The 22482-nt window shown below is 45.7% G+C and overlaps 1 protein-coding gene across 1 annotated transcript in view; it reads left to right on the forward strand.

Annotated features, from left to right (window-relative positions):
- The first annotated feature begins 995 nt into the window (after window positions 1-995).
- dym (dymeclin) overlaps window positions 996-22482 on the forward strand; it is a 527720-nt gene continuing 506233 nt past the window's right edge. Inside the window, exon 1 of the mRNA XM_085966565.1 lies at window positions 996-1066. Within this exon, the coding sequence (XP_085822691.1) occupies window positions 996-1066 (71 nt within the window). The remainder of the gene's footprint in view (window positions 1067-22482) is intronic.

Here is a 22482-nt window from a genome sequence, read left to right on the forward strand (position 1 = left end):
GGGAAGAGAACTGTTGACAATATCAGATATCATGGGAGCCAGGAAGGGAAGTTGGGTCATCGGCCGTTTAGTGGGAATAGGGTTGAGGGAGCAGGAAGTGGATTTCATGGACAAGATGAGCTCAAAGAGGTCATGAGGGGAGATAAGAGAGAAACTAGAGAAAGATGCAAGTTTAGGGCTAGGGCAGGGGGGAACCTTAGAGGAAGTTTGGCCCGGTGGGCTAGGGGAAGGGAGGGAAGCGGCAGAGGCAGCTGATCAGATGGTCTCTAAGCGATGAAGTAGCCCATGAGACCCTCGCACTTGTTGGAGGTGAGATTGGAGGAGACAGAGCAGAGGGGTTTAAGATGGTTTGCAGTAGAGAAAAGAAGCCGGTGGTTATCTTTGCATTCCAAGATGATCCTGGAATAGTGAGCAGTTTTGGCAAACGAGAGCAGAACCCGATGGTGCTTTTTGTCGTCCAGCCAGATCTGGTTGTGAATGGCTAAACCAGTTGTCCGCCATTTCTGTTCAAGTCTGTCCCCCCTGGACTTGAGGGAATGAAGATGAGGGCTGTACCAGGGGTAACGGCTAGGGTGAGAGAGAGGGTAATGGTTTTAATGGGGACTAGGGCATCAAAGGTGAGGGTGTGGTTGAGCAGATCAGTAGCTGCAGAAATGTTGTGTGAATGGAGAACCAAAGGCTAGACAGTTGAGATTTTGAAAGTGCAGTTGTAAGTGAATTGGGGGAAAGTTTTTTCTAGGGGCGGACACAGAAGGAAGCAGTGTTGGGGGCGGGGGATGTGGGTGGAGAGCGATACAATGAAGTTATCAGAGATTGCCTTATTTGTGATTGACATGATGGGAGTAGCGAGGCCACGAGAGATGGTAAGGTCAGGGGGTGGCCGTGAATATGGGTAGGGGGGGTTTATACGAAGGAAGAGATTAAGGGAGGATAGGAGGGTAGTGAACTAGGAGAGAGAGCATGATGAATTGAGATAGAAGTTGAAAGCACAGAGGATGAGAAGTTGCTTGTTGCAGAAGCTGAGGGATGAAAGCAGTGAAGATATCTTGGTGAGAAAATCTTTATGGTATTGGGGTGGATGGTAGAGAATGAGGATTTTAAATGAGGCTAGAGGGGTGGAAAAAGGTGAATTGCTCAAAGGAGAAAGTGCCAGAGGAGTAGGGGGACAGACCAAGGTGTGATTTGGTGATAAGAGCCACAGCGCCGGTCTGGGCAGGGCAAGTGATGGAAGGTATAGCCTGGCGGGGAGGCTTCATTTAGGCCATGATGTCGATGCAGTCATCCACAGTAAGCTCATGGATGGCAAGGGCCTTGTTCACAAGTGAATAGACATTCTGGAGGGAGCTGCGGAGAGGGGCAGTGATAGCTGATCCACTGGCTGAGCCTATAGGGTCAGCACTGGGAGGGACGAGTTGAACGGCAAGGAGATTGGTAAGATTAGCCCCCAGCAGGCGTGCTGGGCAGGAAGTTTGGCGAGAGAGTAGGACAGGGCAGTTGGGGTTGCTGCTCATGAGGCAGCGACGAGTGCATCGATGGGCCCTTCGGAGGATCCCAAGAGAGGCACAGAGGGAAACTGTAAGCTTATCTAAGCGGGAGTCAAGCCTGGGACGGCAACAGGAGAGTAGGATCGTTAAGGAGTGCTAAAGGGTTGGGGTAGGGATTTGAGAGGGCAAAGCAGCTGAGAGGGGAGGAATTAAAGGAGGCATGATGACAGGAGAGAAGTGCCTAGGAGAGGTGTAGGGAAAATAACTAAAAAAGGGGGGGGAAAAAGTGAAAATAGAAGTGATGGGCTCGGGTCTGGAGCGGCAGCCAAAACGCACATGGCCACGGAAAACTGAAGTTACATAGGCCTGGTTAGGTAGCAATTATTAGGATTCATATATCCTGGTAGTAACAGGGAATGAAGAGGTGACAATAGGAAGTTAAAGTCAGAGGTCCTGTGGTGGGATAAAGTTGACGTAGGTAGGGTGGAGTCAGCATGGAGCATCGACGAACCTTTGTCCAAGTTCGGAGACAGGTGTGGCAGGTGAGTGAAGTCCAGAAACTACTTGAAGGAGGACGCACTGATGGAGGTATTTAGGAGAAGTGCAGAATCAGTTGCGGGTCAGAAAAAGAACGGTGGTGAAGTTGGAGGTCACCATAAGATCCAGAAGCAGCGGAGAAATATACTTCGGCCCCGGAGCGGGAAACTCTAGCCAGGAACCAGACCGTAGCTGAAGCTGAAAAACCAGTAGGCCAGTCATGGGCTCAGCAGGTAACCTCAGCGGTGGGGGAAGGGCTGTAAGCTGATCAAAGTTACTTTGAAATTTAAGGAACTGAGCAGCAGCTCAGAGACATAACAGCTGTGTCTTATGGTGTAGTCCCGTGCAGAAGTGTAGTCTCAATGTCCAGGAATTTGGAAGCCAAATTTGAGAAAAAATCCAGTGCTCACTGAGGGAAAACAAAGCGCTGGCATGGTCAAGGGCTGGGCAGTGGCAGTATAAACTAGCAGTTAATTTGTAGTTGGGGCTAAAATGCACCCACTATTAGAGCCAGGGGTACTTAAACAGGAGTTTGGGGGAAGTAAGGGGAAAGGATGGTAGCGGATGGCCAAGGATAGAGGTACACATTAAGGAGTTTGCTCGGGAGCTGACTGCCCAGGAGCCATCTTGAATCAAGTTCATGCATGATGTTCAAGCCCCACTCCAGAGCCTTTAGCACAAAATCAAGGCTGATTCTCCAGTGCAGTACTGAGGGACTGCTGCACTGTCTGAGGGGCTGCCTTTTGGGTGAGGCGTTAAACCAAGGTCCCGTTTGCCCCCTCGGGTAGGTGTAAAAGATCCCATGGTACTATTTCAAAGATGAGCAGAGGAGTTGTCCCTGGTGTCCTGGCCAATATTTATTGAAATTAGCTTTTAACGTAGGTAGTTTAAGCTAGAAAAAATCCAAGAATTAGTTAAATTATTGAATCATGAGGCCTAGAGGACTGTAAAAGCTGCAAAAACAAATTCAGATGCATTTTTGAATAACACCTTGTGTCCTATCTACTACCAAGATCACTTGCTTCAGTTTCTGCAATATTCTCTCCCTTTGTCTGTACCCAGTCCCACTGCAGCTGAAACCAGTTTGTTGCCTCTAGAATGGTGGTCTTCCTGTTTGTCCTCTCAATCTCCACTTTCCATTAACTCAATTGTTTAAAATTCTAAGTCAGATGTTTAAGTGCTTATTGAGATTGTGCTATAGTTTTAGCTGTGGTCACGATGTTGAACCACTTAAAAGCATGAAGTTTAGCAGTAGCTTATGTCACTTGGATCAGTCCCGGAATTCATCAGTACCGCAAGGAAATTAAAAGGGTTTCCGGAGAAAGAAAGGATTGAGGATTGTGGCGAGAAGGCAGGTAGGTGGAGTTGAGATATATCAAAAAGAGATGGCTTTTTATGTTAAAAATTACAAATTGCCTACTGAAGCTGACAACTGTGAAGAATTCTTAAATTTTACAATAGGTTTAGTTTTTATTGTTTCATTTTCTTCCTGTTGTATGTTGGTGTGTTAAGCAATTGTCACTGAGCTTGGTGGGGAAACTAATGCATTGCTGCTGGTTGATGTAGGACTCAAATATGAATGACTTCATATGACAGGATTGTAAGTGTTTTTTGATCCTAGCCCAATTGCTAGACGGACGGTTCGAATCGCCCCCGCCTTACGAAAGTTCTATACCCAGGAATTATTATTCTGAGTGTAAATGAAATCAGTCACGGACAGGAATGCTTCGGTGAAAAATCAAACTTATATTTATTTGGTCTAACATACACTGGCTAAAACATGCACTACTAAACAAAATCACTATCCCTGTGGAGAATAAAATCCAGGTTACAAACAACATACATACAGTACAAAACTGGGGACTATAACAAGCAGTAATTCCCTTGTTGCTATGGTGGACTCTAATTCCACCCCTACCGTCGAATTACCCAGTCGCATAAACCCCTTCGCCTGGCTGAACCAAACGAAGCTCCCACCCTCGGAATCGCCCAAAAGCTTCACTTCTGAGAGCCCTTACAGCTCACCCAGCTCGCCTGGGATATCGGGTTACTGGCTTGGGACACTTGAGACTGCTTACCCCCACACGCGGTCGGTTTCGATTGCTCCGCTCAGCGGCTTCTCTGGTACTTCTTGTTAGTTCGAGCTTGTTGGAGCGGGAGCGAGAGAGAGAGAAAGAATGGTGGAAAAGAATCTATTTTTATAGGAGTCTGGCTACCCCTAACTTTCCCGCCAATCTTTAAAATCCTTTTGTTTCTAAGCACTCTGGTGCTTAATCAGTGATGGGTCATCCTTGGACCCATGAGTATTCTGTGATGGATTAATGGCCCTAAGTCTGGGACATATCTTCGGTCTTTGTGTTGGGAAAAACTGGCTCCTCTTCAGCTGGCTGAGGCCAGTGGGTTCATTGTTCTGCTTCTCTTCTGAGATGGAGGTGAGAAGTGCTTTTGCATATTAGAGTGGCCTTTTAATCAAGTTCAATGGCACCCTTTTTCCAGGACTGTCGGGTGAACCCATACATTCTGGATGACTGAGTTCTTTTGTCACAGCCAACTGGCATGCGTTCTCTGGAGTTTTAACAAACCAGTCCCCCACGCATCTGCACAGGGCGATCCCACCACAGCGAAAACACCCTCAGCCTATAAAGTCCACAAAAATATTCGCGACTGAGTCCATTCTTCAAACAGACTTTGCGATCTCTTCAGGATCAGTTGGCTAACGACACAGTTGGATTCACATGCTGTGAAGCAGAATACTCGGGTTGAATTGACATTGATTTAATGTTTAGTGCTTTATAGATGGTTCATCATCAAGAAGTGGATAAGCATCTAGATTCTAGTTAGCTTTGATATTGTAATTAAAGGGAAAAATAACAAGCAAGACATTTGGGACTATCGAAAGCTCGAAGGAGGTAGTAACCAAAAAAAAACTCCTAACATTAAATGAATGCAAGATGGTGGACATAAAGCATAATTCTTGTGGTAGAAAAGTTGAAGAATAACTAGACCCAAAGTGGATGAGGTAAGCAGCTCAGGAAAGCTCTCCTGATGGCTCAACAAACTGAGCCATAAAGACCAGGAAGGTCCTAATGTATAATGCATGGTCTACGCTGTGTTGGTTGATATCAGCTGGTATAGGAAATAACAACAGAAAATGCTGGAAAAACTCAGCAGGCCAGGCAACATCCGTGGAGAGAAATTAGAGTCGACGTTTCGGGGCGAAACCCTTTTTCAAAACTGGAAAGGAAATTAAATAGATCGAAGGCAAGGCTGCGATAGAACAAAAAGTAAAGGGACATTAAGAGGTATTCAAAACCAGACGAGATGGTAATAGGACAGTGGAGACAAAAGACGGCTCAGATTTGGTGTGAAGTGTACTGGCAGGATGAGAGACAGCTGCCATTTGGGAGAGAATATAGGGTTTTGTATTCCCAATCACGATCCATCACTTCCTGCTGGAAGTGCACATGTATGGATGCTGAGTGAGGACAAGATCAGGTATGGCTATGATGCTTCCTGTGGTCAAATGGCCTAGCCAACATTCACTTTTGAGGTTTACACATGAATAATGGCTACTTGGGTAACTGTTGCATTCCCATCAAGTGGTTTCAGACAGTGTAAAATTAGCGGAGAAAAATTCGGAAGGAGGGAATAATCTGAAAGCTAAGAGTTAAAAAAGAAAACGAGTCGAACTTGGTTTCGAAATCATGAAAAAAATAAACTAACTAAAATGATTACTGAACAGGAGAGCTCCATTAATACTCTCACGGGTAGTACTGTTTCATGCAGACATGAGTCCTAGGTTTCATTCCTGTTCTCAGCTGAGCTAATGAGCTGGGCCAGAAGTTGGGTTAGTTGTGATGATCCCCAGACCTCTGCCTTTTGAGGGAGGAAGCTCTTCCCCCAAGTCAACTGCACTTTTAAACTCAACTGCTTAGCTTTTAGCCCTCGACACAATACCTCTACAACCTTCAATTTGCTCACCCAAACCTTCACCTTTGATGCCCTTGTCCCTAACAAAACTTTTGCTCTCTTTTTCATTCTGGTATGGCTGCAATTTTCGCTCCAAGGGATGTGGACTGAGCATATTTGATGCACAACTGGTTTAGCTATCCATCACCAGATCTGACTGGACCACATCAAGCTCTATTGGGTCTTGCTCCCCTTGAGGATCATCCTGCTTCTTTTCTTCACTATCAACCGTCTCCTTAAGCTGCTCTCCTGCACCCTCCACCCTGAACTCCAACAACAAATATTGGGAGCTCATGGACTACTGTCACCAAGAAGGGAGATCACCTGTTGATAGGACTTGCTGGACTTAAAAAGATCAAGATTCATCTTGTTTGCCTTTTTATTTTCCTGGTAGTCGCATAATACAACAATAATTGAGTTGATTAATAATGGCAATCACTCTCTATCAATTAGTCTACAAAAGACCCAGACATGTGGTGAGGAAAACCCATAGTGGTGGAAAGCTTTTGGAACCAAAGGAAAGAAAGAAATAGCTGGATTTATATAGTGCCTTTCATGACCTCAGGACATGAAGTACTTTTTGAAGTGTAGTCACTGTTGTAATTTAGAAAACATTACATTGTAGGTCCAAAGTCACCAGTTCCTCCCAAGCACACTGCACTTAACCATATGTCATGTCTTGAATTACTCAAATACTGTATCACAAAATATTTTCTGTACCCTCCTCCTGGCAAAATGCTTAGAACATGGCCTTGTCATAACCAACACCTTGTTCCGTCAGAGAGACGAGTACAGGGCTTCATGGCAACACCCTCGCTCCAAGCACTGGCATCTGCTGGACTACGTCATCGTCCAAGCGAGGGACCACAAGGACATCCGCATCACCCACGCCATGACAAGCTGACGACTGCTAGACAGACCACCGCCTAATCCACTCTGTCATCTCCATCAACGTAGCCCCAAAACAGCGGTGGTAACAGAAGCAATGCCACAGGAAAATCAACTCTGGAGCACTCAAAGACCCTGCTAAGAAAGCCCTATTCAGCCTGCGCCTCACAACCAACCTGACGACTCCCAGTGATTCAGAGACACGGTGTCCACAGCGCCTGGTCTGCACTCGAGGCCTCCACAATCAGCACCTGTGAAGAGACGCTCGGTCACTCGACCAGGAAACACCAAGACTGGTTCGATTAGAGAACGACCAGGAAATCCAGGAGGTAATAAGCTGCAAACGCAAGGCATTCCTGATCTGGAAACAGCTACAGAACTCGAGAGCAAGAAAGCAGCTCTACAGATGCCTGAAGGCCGAGGTCCAACAAAAAACTTGCGACCTAAAGAACAGATGGTGATTGGAGAAAGCGCTAGCCGACAACCACGACGTGCGTGGATTCTTTCGCGCAGTCAAGACCACCTACGGCCCAAGGTCCTACCCCACTGCAGGCCAAGAACGGAGAGGTACTTATCAAGGACAGAGAGGCAGTCAGTGCCCGCTGGAAGGAGCACTTCGAAGATCTCCTTAACCGAGACTCTGTCTTCGACGCGAGTGTCCTCAACTCCATCCCGCAGCATGCTACCCACCACCACCTCTGCACAACCCCAGCCTGAAATGAGGTTGAAAAGGCCGTCCAACAACTGAAGAACAACAAGGCCTCAGGAGCAGATGGAATCCCCGCTGAGGCGCTAAAACATGGCGGAGAAGCACTATTGGCGTGAATACATGAACTCATTTCTCTTATTTGGAAGGAGGAGAGCATGCCAGGGGATCTCAGACACCGTAATCGTGACCATCTTCAAGAAAGGTGACCAGTCCGATTGCGGTAATTACAGAGGAGTCTCCCTACTGTCCGCCACAGGGAAAGTCATTGCAAGAATCCTCCTCAATCGCCTTCTCCCAGTGGCTGAAGAGCTCCTCCCAGAGTCACAGTGCAGATTCCCCCACTAAGGGGCACAATGGACATGATCTTCACCGCACGTCAGTTACAAAAGAAATGCAGGGAACAGCACCAACCGCTGTACATGGCCGCCTTTGATCTCTCAAAGGCCTTCGACACCGTCAACCGTGAGGGATCATGGAGTGTCCTCCTCAATTTCGGCTGCCCTCAAACATTTGTTACTATCCTCCGCCTGCTTCACGACGACATGCAAGCCATGATCCTGACCAACGGATCCACCACAGACCCAATTCAGGTATGGACCGGGGTCAGGCAAGGCTGTGTCATCGCACCAACGCTCTTCTCAATCTTACTTGCTGCAATGCTTCATCTCGCCCTCCGTAAGCTCCCCGCTGGAGTGGAGCTAATCTACAGAACAAACAGGAAACTGTTCAACCTCCATCGCCTCCAATCCAGATCCAAGGTTGTCCCACCCTCTGTCATTGAATTACAGTATGCAGACGACGCTTGCGTCTGCGCACACTCTGATGCCGCACTCCAAACCATCGTCAACACCTTCATCGGAGCGTACGAGAGCATGGGCTTTGCACTAAACACCTGTAAGACAAAGGTCCTCAACCAACCTCTTCCCGATTATCAAAATCCATGACAAGGCCTTGGACAATGTGGACCACTTTCCATACCTCGGGAGCCTACTGTGAACAAGGGTAGATGTCGATGACGAAGTTCATCACCACCATCAGTGTGCCAGTGCAGCCTTCGGTCGCCTGAGGAAGAGTGTTTGAAGACCAGGACCTCAAACTCTGCACCAAGCTCATGGTCTACAGAGCAGTAGCGATACCCGCCACCAAGCTCATGGTCTACAGAGCAGTAGTGATACCCGCCTTCCTGTATGCTTCAGAGACATGGACCATGTACAGCAGGCACCTCAAAGCACTGGAGAGGTACCACCAATGTGTCCTCCGCAAGATCCTGCAAATCCATTGGCAGGATAGGTGCACCAACGTCAGTGTTCTCGCTCAGGCCAACATCCCCAGCACCGAAGCTTTGACCACGCTCGATCAGCTCTGATGGACGGGTCATATCGTCTGCATGCCCGATACGAGACTCCCAAAACAAGTGCTCTACTCGGAGCTCTGACACAGCAAGAGAGTCCCAGGTGGGCAGAGGAAACGCTTCAAGGACACCCTCTAAGCCTCCTTGAAAATGTGTAACATCCCCACCGACACCTGGGAATCCCTGGCCCAAGACCGCACAAAGTGGAGGGGAAGCATCCGGGAAGGCGGCGAACACCTTGAGTCTCTTCGCCGGGAGCAAGCGGAAGCCAAGTGCAGGCAGCGCAAGGAGCGCACGTCAACCCAAGCACCCCACCCACCCGCCCCTTCAACCACCGTCTGCCCCACCTGTGACAGAGACTATAGGTCCCGCATTGGACTCATCAGTCACATGAGAACTCATTTTTAGTGTGGGAGCAAGTCATCCTCGGTTCCGAGGGACTGCCTAAGAGAAGAGAGAACCTAGTTCATAGATTTACTATTCACTCACTGAAATAATGTTTCCACAGATTAATTTTGAATTTACCCTCATCAAATGCAGGTGTGGCCCGTGGTTCTGTTCTTTCCAAGGTGAAATAACTTGTTGTGGTGTATGCAAGGTGGAATACCTTGTCATGGTGTACCCTCACTGAGCTCATCTTGTTCATGAGATCTACCTCCTGCTCCGTTGACCCCATTCTCACTAAACTGCTGGCCACTCAACTTCCCATGTTAGTTGACTGTAAATGGTTTCCTCTCCTCGGGCATATCCCTCTTCATTTCAAAACCATTGTCATCACCTCCATTCTCAAAAAACCCCCACTGCCAATCACCCTGTCCTTGGAAGCGACAGCACCATCTCCAAGTTTCCCTTTTGCAGACTCGTGTTTGTGTTGCTCATTTTGAGTTTAATTAACTAACTTGCCATTCATTCTTTGAGCTTTTATCATCTTTAAGTTTCATATTTGGAACTTGCTGAATGTATACACCTTAGTTAATGCAGTTCATTTACACACTTGCATATATGCTGCTTTGAACGGCCTCCATGCCTGTGATTGCATTCAGTATGACATCACAATTTCATTATGAATCGTGCTTGACGAACACCTCGCAACCAAAGAAGGTCTTTGTGTACAAATGACATGTAATTTACTCATTTAAAGGGACACACAGTAACTTTCTCTACCCTAGCCCCAGCACTAAAAGCTTTAAAATGCCTGAGTACAGCAGCCTGTGCTGATACTACCAGAACCCATCCGCCTTGTGATACTTAGCATTTCGAAAAGAGTGGAGATCTTTGCCTGCTGGGTGGGAGGGGGTGGGTGGTTATTTAATTCCAGGTACAGTACTAGGTGGTATGAGGATAGTATGTGACCACATTGTGCCAACATTGGGGACATGTTCAGAGTTAGATTTATGATCAAAGCGAATGAGAGTCTGTAAATCCATTTGAACATATGGAGCAGTGTTTATTTTTCAGTGAGATAATCCAGTAGATTACACTTTTAAAAGCAAAATGAGACCTGGAGGCCTGGCAAAATGGCAGTTGAAAAATTGTTTGTGCTGCTTTAGCTTAAAGGGGCTAACTCCACAGGAAGTGGTAATGATATGTTTCGGAATACTAATGTGTGCATAATTGTGAAATACCAAGTTTTTTTTCTTCCATGACTGAGAAAGGCTGAACTTTAGTGATTTGTTTGCCTGTTCTTCCTCCCTCCTGGAATAAAATGATACTCCATAACTCTCCCAATGACTGTGGTTAATTGCACCGTCTGGGGTATGTAGACCAGGAAGATCATTTCTGAGTTTGTGCAGAGCTATCTGATTACTGAGGAAAACAGTAGGGGTGCATGAGCTAGCAGGGGGATTAAAAAGTTCCATTACTGTCCATTGGCCTCTGCGTGCATGTGGTATTGGGTGTGAGCAAGATTGGGCTTTGCTGTGATGCCCTGCACAGTCAAAAAGGCTGCTGACAATCAATGCCTGGGCGCTCACGTGAGGAAATTTCAAATGGGAACATGATGCATACTTGAAAAGCAAAAATGTGCAGAGCTCTGGGGAAAGAGCAGAGGAGTGGGACTAATTGAATAGCTCTGTCAAAGAGCTGACACAGGCACGATGGGCAGAATGGCCTCCTTCTGTGCTGTATGATTCCATGAAATGACCACTTTGGGGAAATACTGGAGCTGCCAGTGTCTCTGGAACTGTACACAGACAAGTGAAGAGGGGAGAAAATCTATATGCTGTAATTAAAAGTCTTGCATCTAGCACAAACTCTGCTCCACTTGATAACATCACACATGTAAAGTGAATGTCACACTTGCACCTGACTGACTCAAATAGAGGCACAGGTACAGGAAGAGGAATGCGTGACTGACAGTAGGGTAGGGCGAACCTATTGGAGGGAGAGAAGGAGGAACTGCAAAAACTGGTTCTGTCTAACGGGTATGATATACTTGTTACCTATGGGGATAAGAAAGAAGACTGTGGGGAGAATGGTCAGAATGTTAACTAAGGTACTGTGGAGCAGGAGGCAATTCAAGGGGGGGAGCAGAATAGAATGGTTGGTAATTAGGGGGTTAGATGGTATCCTCTGCATTTGAGAGGCTAGGAGGGTGTGTTGCAAGGGTAAAGGATATTTCCAAGTGGTTGGAAAAGAATGGGATGGGAGGTGGAAAAACCAGTTGTTGTGGTCCATGTCAGAACCAACAAAATAAGAACGAACAGGGAGGAGGCCCTGCTATGGGAGCATCAAGCGCTAAATTAAAAAGGACCTCGAAGTTGGTAATCTCCAGATTACTACCTGAGCCACATGCTAATTGTCATAGGGAGAAACAGATTAGGAAAATGTATATGTAGTTGAAAGATTTGTGTGGAAAGAAGAGGTTCTAGTTCATGGGACTCTGGCACCAGTGCTAGGATAGGAAGGAGCTGTACTGCTCAACATGCTGCACCTGAATCGGCAGGGACCATGGTCCTAGCAGAAAGGATGAATAGAACTGGAAACTAGTAAAGGGGGTTGGGTGGATATAACAGTAACCTAAGTAGAGAGCAAAGGTCTGAGTACACAGAGATAAAGATAACAAATACTCTGGGAACAGTAATATACCTGTTAAACATAAAGCAGCAGTAATGGAAAATAAGAGCACATTAAATGGAGAGTGAGGAAATTGAATCAGAGACTAAGGTCCAGAACTTAAATAAAGGGAATTACGAGGGTATGAGACGGGAATTGGGTAAGATTGATTGGGTGGTGTTTCTGGGGGGATTGACAGTGGATAGGCAATGGCAAGCATTCAAAGATAGAATGGAAGAATTCCAGAACATGTTTATACCGGTTTGGCATAAAAATAAACCTAAAAAGGTGACTCAACCGTGGATAACGAGGGAAATTAGGGACAGCATAAAATCAAAAAAAAGGGCATATCAACTGGCAAAAAAAAGCACCAGACCGGAAGATTGGGGGCAGTACAGGATACAGCAAAAGAGGACAAAGGGATTAATCAGGAAGGGGAAAATAGAATACGAAAGTAAACTTGCAGCAAACATAAAGACAGACTGCAAAAGCTTTTATCGGTATATCAGGAGGAAAAGACTGGTAAAATCCCAAGTCGGTCCCTTGCAGTCCGATTCGGGAGAATATATAATGGAGAATAAGGAAATGGCAGACCAATTAAACTCATACTTTGGTTCTGTATTCACAAAGGAGGACACAAATAACCTCCCAGGAATATCGGCAAACATAGGGACTAATGAGAGGGAGGAGCTGACAGAAATTAGTATCTCTAGGGATATGGTGTTGGGTAAGTTGAGGGGACTGAAGGCCGACAAATCCCCGGGGCCTGATAAACTACATCCTAGGGTACTTAAGGAGGTGGCCCTGGAGATAGCAGATGCTCTAAGGATCATCTTCCGGAACTCCATTGACTCGGGAACAGTACCCGTGGATTGGAGGGTAGCTAATGTTACCCCAATATTTAAAAAGGGGGGTAGAGAGAAAGCAGGGAATTATAGACCAGTAAGCCTTACATCGGTTGTGGGCAAAATGCTAGAGTCCATTATTAAGGATAAAATAGCGGAGCACTTGACAAATGGGGAAAGGATCGGACAGAGTCAACATGGATTTACAAAGGGTAAATCGTGTTTGACTAATCTGCTGGAATTTTTTGAGGAAGTAACTGGTAAAATAGATGGGGGAGAGCCAGTGGATGTGGTGTACCTTGACTTCCAGAAAGCCTTCGATAAGGTTCCACACAAAAGATTATCATGCAAAATTAAGGCTCATGGAATTGGGGGCAAAGTATTAACGTGGATAGAGAACTGGCTGGCGGATAGAAAACAGAGAGTTGGAATAAACGGCTCGTTTTCGGAGTGGCAGGCAGTGACCAGCGGGGTGCCGCAAGGATCTGTCCTGGGACCCCAGCTGTTCACAATATATATAAATGATCTGGATCAGGGAATTGGATGCAATATTTCCAAATTCGCTGACGACACTAAACTAGGAGGAGGGGTGGGCTCTGATGAGGATGTCAGGAGGCTACAGTGCGATTTGGACAGGTTGGGGGAATGGGCGGATACGTGGCAGATGCACTATAATGTGGATAAATGCGAGGTTATCCACTTTGGGGGTAAAAACAGGAGGGTAGATTATTATCTAAATGGCAATAGATTGGGAGATGGGGAAGTGCAGAGGGACCTGGGTGTTCTTGTGCACCAGTCACTGAAGGAGAGCATGCAGGTGCAACAGGCGATTAAGAAGGCAAATGGTATGTTGGCCTTCATATCAAGGGGGTTCGAGTATAGGAATAGGGATACCTTACTACAGCTGTACAAGGTGCTGGTGAGACCGCATCTGGAGTATTGTGTACAGTTTTGGAATAACTGAATCATGACTGCAGACAGGACAGGTTTGGCAGTTAAATATTGCATGCAATTTCACCCTTCCCTTGCCTTCACATGGTCCATCTCTGACTCTTCCCTTTCCTCGACTTCTCTATCTCCATTTCTGGCGATAGGCTATTGACCAATATCCACTATAAGCCCACTGACTCCCACAGCTACCTTGACTACACTTCCTCGCACCCCGGTTCCTGTAAGGACTATATGCCATTCTCCCAATTTCTCCATCTCCACTCCTATGTTCTGGCAATGCCACCTTCCATACCAGTGCTTCCTCAACCGAGGATTCCCCTCCACTGTGATTGACCGGGCTCTCAACCGTGTCCGTTCTATTTCCCGCACTTCTACTCTCACCCCTTCCCTTCCCCTCCCAGAGCCACGATAGGGTTCCCCTTGTCCTCCCACCTTTCACCCCACCAGCCTTCACATTCAACGGATCATTTTCCGCCACCCCCAGCATGATGCCACTACCAAACACATCTTCCCCTCCCCTTTCAGCATTCCCTCCGTGACACCCTGGTCCACTTTTCAATCACCACCTCCTCTTCTCATGGCACCATCCTGTGCAACCATAGGAGATGCGACACCTGCCCCTTTACTTCCTCCCTTCCCACTATTCAGGGCCCCAAACACACTTTCCAGGTGAAGCAGCGATCTTCTTGTACTTATTTCAATTTAGTATACTGTATTCACTGCTCACGACGCGGTCTCCTCTACATTGGGGAGACCAAACACAGATTGGGTGATCGCTATGCGGAACACCTCTGTTCAGTCCACAAGCGTGACCCTGAGCTTCCGGTCGCCTGTCACTTTAATTCTCTGCCCCACTCCCACCTCTCTGTCCTCGGCCTCCTACACTGTTCCAATGAAGCTCAACAGAAGCTCGGGGAACAGCACCTCATCTTTCGATTAGGCACTTTACAGCCTTCCGGACTCAACATCGAGTTCAACAATTTCAGATAAAAATCCCTGCCACCAGTTTTTCAGACAGCAGCTGTTGGTAATGATTCTGCTGTTCCCATTTACACCTCCTGTCAACCCATCTTTTGTTTCTTTACTTGTCCCATTATCATCCCCTCTTGCCTAGTGCCATCATCCCTTTTGTCATTTAATCGCTCTTGCCTTTCACACTATCACAGACCTTCCCTTTTTCCCTTTCCTCTCCTCCTCCCTTTTCCTGCCTCTGTACTTGCTTAAAACCTGTTACATCGCTAACTTGTTCCAGTTCTGATGAAAGGTTATCGACCTGAAATGTTAACTTTGTTTCTCTTTCCTCAGATGCTGCCTGACTTGCTGAGAATTTCCAGCATTTTCTGTTTTTATTTCAGACTTCCAGCATCCGCAGTGTTTTGCTTTTGTGAAAGTAGAAAGGGTGCTTGGATAGCTGTGTTAATTAAACAACATAATGGCAGTAGCAAGAAAGGATGTGTCTAACAAAGAGATAGAAACAAAATCCGTATGGATTGAGATAAAGGATTGGAAGGGATCGGTCACCTATTCAGGGTATACCACAGCCCACCAAATAGTGCAAAGGAAGTGGAGGGAGAAATATGCAGGCAAATATATGAAATGAGTAAAAAAGCACAATCATAAACATGGAGGATTTCAACTAACTCCAAATAAACTGGCAGAGAGAGGGTGTGAAAGGAGAGAAGCTAATGGAGTTTTTAAAGTGTGTACAAGACTCCTTTCTGACTTAATATGTAATAAACCTAACGAGGGAAGAAACACTGCTAGACCTAGTAATGGGAAATCAACCGGAGTAGATACAGGAAACTTTCGATTTTTACCGGCACCTAAATAACCAGAAATCTCGGTTAACCTGCAAAATTCAGGAGTAGGTTCAGGTACTTGCCTTTCTCGATCTGTTGCTGTGCAATTGGGTGTGGCTGCAGCTGTTGCTAAGCTACAGAGACGCTTGGAACTTGTGGCCATTGTTCTGCACCTGTTGCTAAGCAACAGGGTTTGTTGCTTTATACGGAGCTCTCAGCTCTCCGTATCTTTTACTGTAGCTCTCGGCTATCCGGAATTTTTGATGAACCGGCACCACGTCGGTCCCGTCGGTGCTGGATTTAAAAAAGTTTCCTGTAGAAGAAGTAAGCGTGAGAGAACATCTAGGGAGTAGTGATCACAATAATAAGGTTTAAGATAATGATTGTGAGAGATATAGATAGTACAGTCAAGCCCACTTAAACGAATAACTGCTAAAATAACAAAACACTTAAGAGAATAAAAATTCCATGGACAAATCATTTTTCTGTCTTCCAATGATAGCTGTCTCTGTTAAATTACTAACTGTCAAATGAATAAAACGTTTAAATGAATTGCAAAAGCCTGGATTTATTCATTTGAGTTGTACTTCCTTGCTAAAGCTGATGTGTTAAGCCCTTTTTGCCAATCAAGTGTTTTGTCTAGGTGTACAAATCAATGATAACCAATTCAATGATATTTGAAATAAAAACAAAAAATGCTGGAAACACTCATCAGGTCAGGCAGCATCTGTGGAGAGAGAAACAGTATTAATGTTTCGGGTTGTTGACCTTGCATCAGAACTGGAAGAAGCTAGAGATTTAACTGCGGAGTGTTTCCAGTATTTTCTGTTGTTGTTAGAGATTGAACAGTTTTTTTACCTTGTTCCAGTGACGTTTGAGTCTTTTTAAGATCATCAGGTGCTCGAGCACTTGTTTCAGTGTGAAAACCATCCCATCAGGTGCTAATGCTCAAGCTTTGTGATGCTTATAATTTACCCATGCTAGAGGTGATTAATCTGTTTTTAAAGGTCCTTTTTAAAAAAAAAAAAAAAAAGATTTTTAAGTCCCTTTCTAAAGATTTGCGGTCTGCACAGAGCGGGATTAAACAGTGTGAACTTGAACAGAGTGTTTTAGTTGGGAATTTGGAAAGAGTGGGAATTTGGAGAAGAGGGGGAAGGAGTTGTCGCTTTTTGCCTAGACAATTGTAGTGCTTTATGTTGCAAGTAGATATTTAATTTCAGTACCCATAACTTAATCTAGATCAAGTAATTAGTCAAGAAACTACACTGTAAACTAAGTCACCTAATTGCCCTTGTCCAACAGGCATGAGGTTCTTGCTGCCTGTGTGGATGAGGGAAAAGCCTGTAGGACGGATGAGTAAGCTGACCATGGCACCCTGGTGCAGGAGGCCATTCAAGTCGGGGGGGAGTGAAAGGGAATGTAGTTGTGGTAGGGGACAGTATATTCGGGATAGATGCTGTTATCTGCAGCCGCGACCGAGAGTTCCTAAGGTTGTGTTGCCTAGGTTAAAGACATCTCTTCGCCGCTGGAGAAGAACTTGGAGTGGGAGGGGGAGGATCCAGTTGTTGTGGTCTGTAGTGTATGTGCCTTTAAGAGCCCCAGGTGTGCTGTAATGCCGGTAATGGCCACTCGGGCTATATAAGCCTGTATATTGTGTATATCCGTTAGAACCCCCCCAGACTTTGCTTAGTAAACACCTATGAACCAACTCCTGTCTTCAGTGTCTTTATCAACACACGGACACTACATAGTCCACGTAGGAACCAATGACATAGGTAGAACTAGGAATGAGGTTTTGCTGAGGGAGTTTGAGGAGTTGGGGTCCAAATTAAAAAGCAGAACCTCAAAGGTAATCTCTGGATTGTTACCTGAGCCACTTGCAAATTAGCGTAGGGACAAACGGATTAGAGTTTTAAATGCGTGGCTCAGAGTGGTGTGGGAGGAATGGGTTTCAGTTCATGGGGCACTGGCACCAGTACTGGGGAAAGAGGGAACTGTTCCGTTGGGATGGGCTCCACTTAAACCGGGCTGGGACCAGTGTCCTGGCGAACCAAATAATTAGGGCAGTAGACATGGCTTTAAACTAATGATGGGGGGGGGTGGGAGGATTCAGGAAAGAGTAAATTTAAAAGCAGTGAGAGAAATGTCAAGGCTCTGGAGCAGAGTAGAGTTTTGGGTAAAAACAAGCAGAGTGGGTCAGGAAGGGACAGAGAGAGTAACAAAGGTAATAAGGCATCAGTGACTAAGGTGACATCAGGGAAAAATACAAATAAGTCAAAGCTAAAGGCAGTATATCTGAATGTGCGAAGCATTCGCAACAAAATAGATGAATTAATAGCGCAGATAGAAATCAACAGGTTTGATCTAATAGCCATAACGGAGATGTGGTTGCAAAGTGGCCACGGTTGGGAACTAAATATTCCAGGATACTTAACTTTTAGAAGAGATAGGCAAAATGGAAAAGGAGGAGGGGTAGCCCTGATAATAAAGGATGGGATAAAGACAGTAGAGAGAAAGGATCTTAGCTCTGAAAATCAAGAAGTAGAATCAGTTTGGGTGGAGCTAAGAAACAGCAAGGGGCAGAAAACATTGGTGGGAGTTGTTTATAGGCCCCCAAACAGTAGTTGTAATGTAGGGCAGTGTATAAATCTGGAAGTTAGAGGCGCATGTAACAAGGGTAATACAGTGATCATGGGGGACTTTAATCTACTTATAGTCACTGCAAATTCGGTTTGCTCAAAGTGTGGAGGATGAATTCATGGAATGTATGCAAGATAGTTTTCTAGATCAGTATGTTGAGGAACCAACTAGGGAACAGGCTATTTTAGATCTAGTATTGTGCAATGAGAAAGGGTTAATTAATAACCTTGTAGTGAAGGGTCCTTTAGGGAAGAGTGACCATAATATGATAGAATTTTATATTGAGTTTGAAAATGATTTAGTTAAATCCAAATCTAGGGTCTTAAATTTAAACAAAGCAAACTGCGTAGGTATGAGGGGCGAGTTGGATAAGGTAGATTGGGAAACTACATTAAAAGGTTTGATGGTAGAGAAGCAATGACTAGCATTTAAGGAATTAATACATAATTTACAACAAATATACATTCCTTTAAGGCACAAAAACCCCACAGGAAAAGTGGTCCAACCGTGGCTAACAAGAGAAGTTAAAGATAGTATTTGATCAAAGGAACAGGCTTATAATGGTGCCAAAAAGAGTAGTAAGCCTGAGGATTGGGAGGATTTTAGAATTCAGCAAAGGAGGACCAAGAAATTGATAAAGAAAGGGAAAATAGAATGAGAGTAAACTAGCGAGAAACATAAAAACAGACTGTAAAAGCTTCTATATGTAGGTTAAAAAGGAAAAGATTAGCGTAAGTAAATGTGTGCCCCTTACAGGCTGAGACAGGAGAAATTATAATGGGGAATAAGAAAATGGCAGAGAAATTAAACAAATACTTTGTGTCTGTCTTCACGGAAAAAGACGCAAAAAACTTCCCGAAAATAGTGGAGAACCAAGGCTCTCGCGAGAATGAGGAACTGAAAGAAATTAGTATTAGTAAAAAAAAATAGTACTGGAGAAATTAATGGGACTAAAAGCTGATAAATCTCTGACCTGATGGCCTGCATCCTAGGGTTTTGAAAGAGGTGGTTATAAAGATAGTGGATGCATTGGTTATCATTTTCCAAAATTCCATAGATTCGAGAACGGTTCCCGTGGATTGGAAGGTGGCAAATGTAACCCGACTATTTAAGAAAGGAGGGAGAGAGAGAACTGGGAACTGCAGACCAGGTTAGCATGACATCAGTAGTAGGGAAAATGCTAGAATCTGTTATTAAAGACGTGGTAACAGGGTACGTAGAAAATAATAGGATTGAGCAGTCAACATGGATTTATGAAAGGGAATCATCCTCCGCCATTTCCGCTACCTCCAAAGTGATCCCACCACCAAACGCATCTTCCCCTCCCCTTTCAGCATTCCGTAGGGACCGCTCCCTCCGAGACACCCTAGTCCACTCCTCTATCACCCCCAGCACCCCTTCCCCTTCGCCCGGCACCTTCCCGTGCAAGCGCAGGAGATGCAACACCTGCCCTTATACCTCTCCCCTTCCCACTGTCCAGGGCCCCAAACACCCCTTCCAGGTGAAACAGCGATTTACTTGTACTTCTTGCAATCTAGTATACTGTATTCGCTGCTCACGATGTGGTCTCCTCTACATTGGGGAGACCAAACGCAGATTGGGTGACCGTTTTGCGGAACACCTCTGTTCAGTCCGTAAGGGTGACCCCGAGCTTCCGGTCGCCTGTCATTTTAATTCACCGCTCCATTCCCTCTCAGACCTCACCGTCCTTGGCCTCTTGCATTGTTCCACGGAAGCCCAACGTAAACTCGAGGAACAGCACCTCATCTTCCGATTAGGCACTTTGCAGCCTTCCGGACTCAATATCGAGTTCATCAATTTCAGATCATAACCTCGGCCCCTATTACATTTTTACTTTTTCCCACCCCCCCGACCCCTTTGTTTTGGGTTTCCCCCCCCCCCCCCCCCACCCCCCCTTTCCTCTTTTGTTTTTACATGGCAGCTGTCTCTCATTCTGCCAGTACATTTCACACCTAATTTGAGCCGTCTTTTGCCTCTTCACTAGTCCTATCACCATCTCGTCTCGTTTTGAATACCTCTTAATGTCTATTCACTTCTTTTGTTCCCTCCCCAGCCCTCCTTTCGATCTATTTCATTTCCTTTCCAGTTTTGAAGAAGGGTTTCGACCCGAAACGTCAACTGTAATTTCTCTCCACGGATGTTGCCTGGCCTGCTGAGTTTTTCCAGCATTTTCTGTTATTTATGAAAGGGAAATCGTGTTTGACAAATCTGTTCGAACTTTTTGAGGTTGTAACTAGCAGAATAGATAAGGGGGAACCAGTGGATGTGGTGTATTTGGATTTTCAGAAGGCATTCGATAGGTGCCACACAAGAGGTTATTAAACAAAAATGAGGGCTCATGTGATTGGGGGTAATATGCTAGCATGGATTGAGGATTGGCTAACGGACAGAAAACAGAGAGTAGGAATAAACGGGTCATTTTGGGGTTGGCAGGCTGTAACTAGTGGGGTATGGCAAGGCTCAGTGCTTGGGCCTCAGCTATTCACAATCTACATCAATAATTTGGATGAGGGGACCAAAATGTAATACACCCAAATTTGCTGATGATGCAAAGCTGGGTGGGAATGTAAGTTGTGAGGAGGATTACAAGGAGGCTTCAAGGGAATATAGACAGGTTCAGTGAGTGGGCAAGAACATGGCAAATGGAATATAATGTGGAGAAATGTGAAGTTATCCACTTTGGTAGGAAAATAGAAAAGCGGTGTATTTCTTAAATGCGAGATTGGGGAAATGTTGGTGTTCAGAGGGACCTGATGTCCTTGTACAAGATTCACAAAGTTAACATGCAGGTACGGCAAGCAATTAGGAAAGCAAATGGTATGTTGGCCTTTATTACAAGAGGATTTGAGTATAAGACTAAAGACATCTCACTGCAATTATATAGGGCCCTGGTGAGACCACACCTGCAGTATTGTGTACAGTTTTGGTCTCCTTAACGAAGGAAGGATATACTTGCCATAGAGGGAGTGCAACAAAGGTTCGCCAGACTGATTCCTGGGATGGGGGGATTGTCCTATGAGGAGAGATTGAGTAGATTAGGCCTATATTCTCTAAGGTTTAGAAGAATGAGAGGTGATCTCATTGAAACATACAAAATTCTTACAGGACTTGACAGGGTAGATGCAGGGAGGATGTTTCCCCTGGCTGGGGAGTCTAGAACCAGGGGCCACAGTCTCCGAATAAGGGGTCAGCCCTTTAGGACTGAGATGAGGAGAAATTTCCTTCACTCAGAGGGTGGTGAATCTTTGGAATTCTCTACCCCAGAGGGCTGTGGAGGCTCAGTTGTTGAGTATATTCAAGACAGAGATCGATAGATGTTTGAATATTAAGGGAATCAATGGATATGGGATAGTTCAGGAAAGTGGAGTTGAGGTAGAAGATCAGCCATAATCTTATTGAATGGCAGAGCAGGCTCGAGGAGCCAAATGGCCTACTCCTGCTCCTATTTCATATGTTCTTATTTGTTGTGTTGCAATTGGAGTACTCTAATGTGTATCTACCTTTTTTTATATTTATTATATATATAAAAGGATCGGTTCTGTCGTTATAGAGCGTACCTACACATGTTATATCAAAAGAAAGCTTATGATTAGGGAGTGTCATAGGCATATTTACTTTTTGGTCAGACAAAAATTGTTTGGACAGTATAGAAAAAACATTCAAAAATCCGCTCATTAGCGGTTGGTCAATCATACGGGGGAATCAGCTCATTAGCATTGAGTGACGTGAAGGTTGACCAATCCTACAGGGGGAGTGCGCTGCGTGACGGGGGCGTTTCATGGCATGTGTGGGCGGGGCCTAATCTTTCAAACTGCCGTTAGTGCGGGAGCGCGAAAAACCACAGACAACCACGTGGCGATAAACTGCGACCATACAACAGCCACAAAACATCGAACCGAAATAAATCCAGCAGCGGAACGGCGTCGGAGGCCCGCAGCGGGAGCTCATCAGGGCTCACTCGGGCCAGGCCTGAGATGATACGCTGCGTGCGGGGGCTCCGGTTCACCCGGAGCGGCAGGGGTCCATCCGGCTGGGCCTGAGGCGCTCCTTCCCCCCCCCCCAGTCTCTCTCGCGCTCGCTCTCTCGCTCTCTCGCGCTCTCTCTCTCTCTCTCTCTCTCTTCCCCCTCTCCCCCCCATTCTCTCTCTCTCTCCCCCATTCTCTCTCTCTCTCCCCCATTCTCTCTCTCTCTCCCCCATTCTCTCTCTCTCTCCCCCATTCTCTCTCTCTCTCTC

This window comes from Somniosus microcephalus, chromosome 2 (assembly GCF_052327205.1).
Source record: "Somniosus microcephalus isolate GS21.2 chromosome 2, FLI_Smic_1.0, whole genome shotgun sequence".
Classification (NCBI taxonomy): Eukaryota; Metazoa; Chordata; class Chondrichthyes; order Squaliformes; family Somniosidae; genus Somniosus; species Somniosus microcephalus.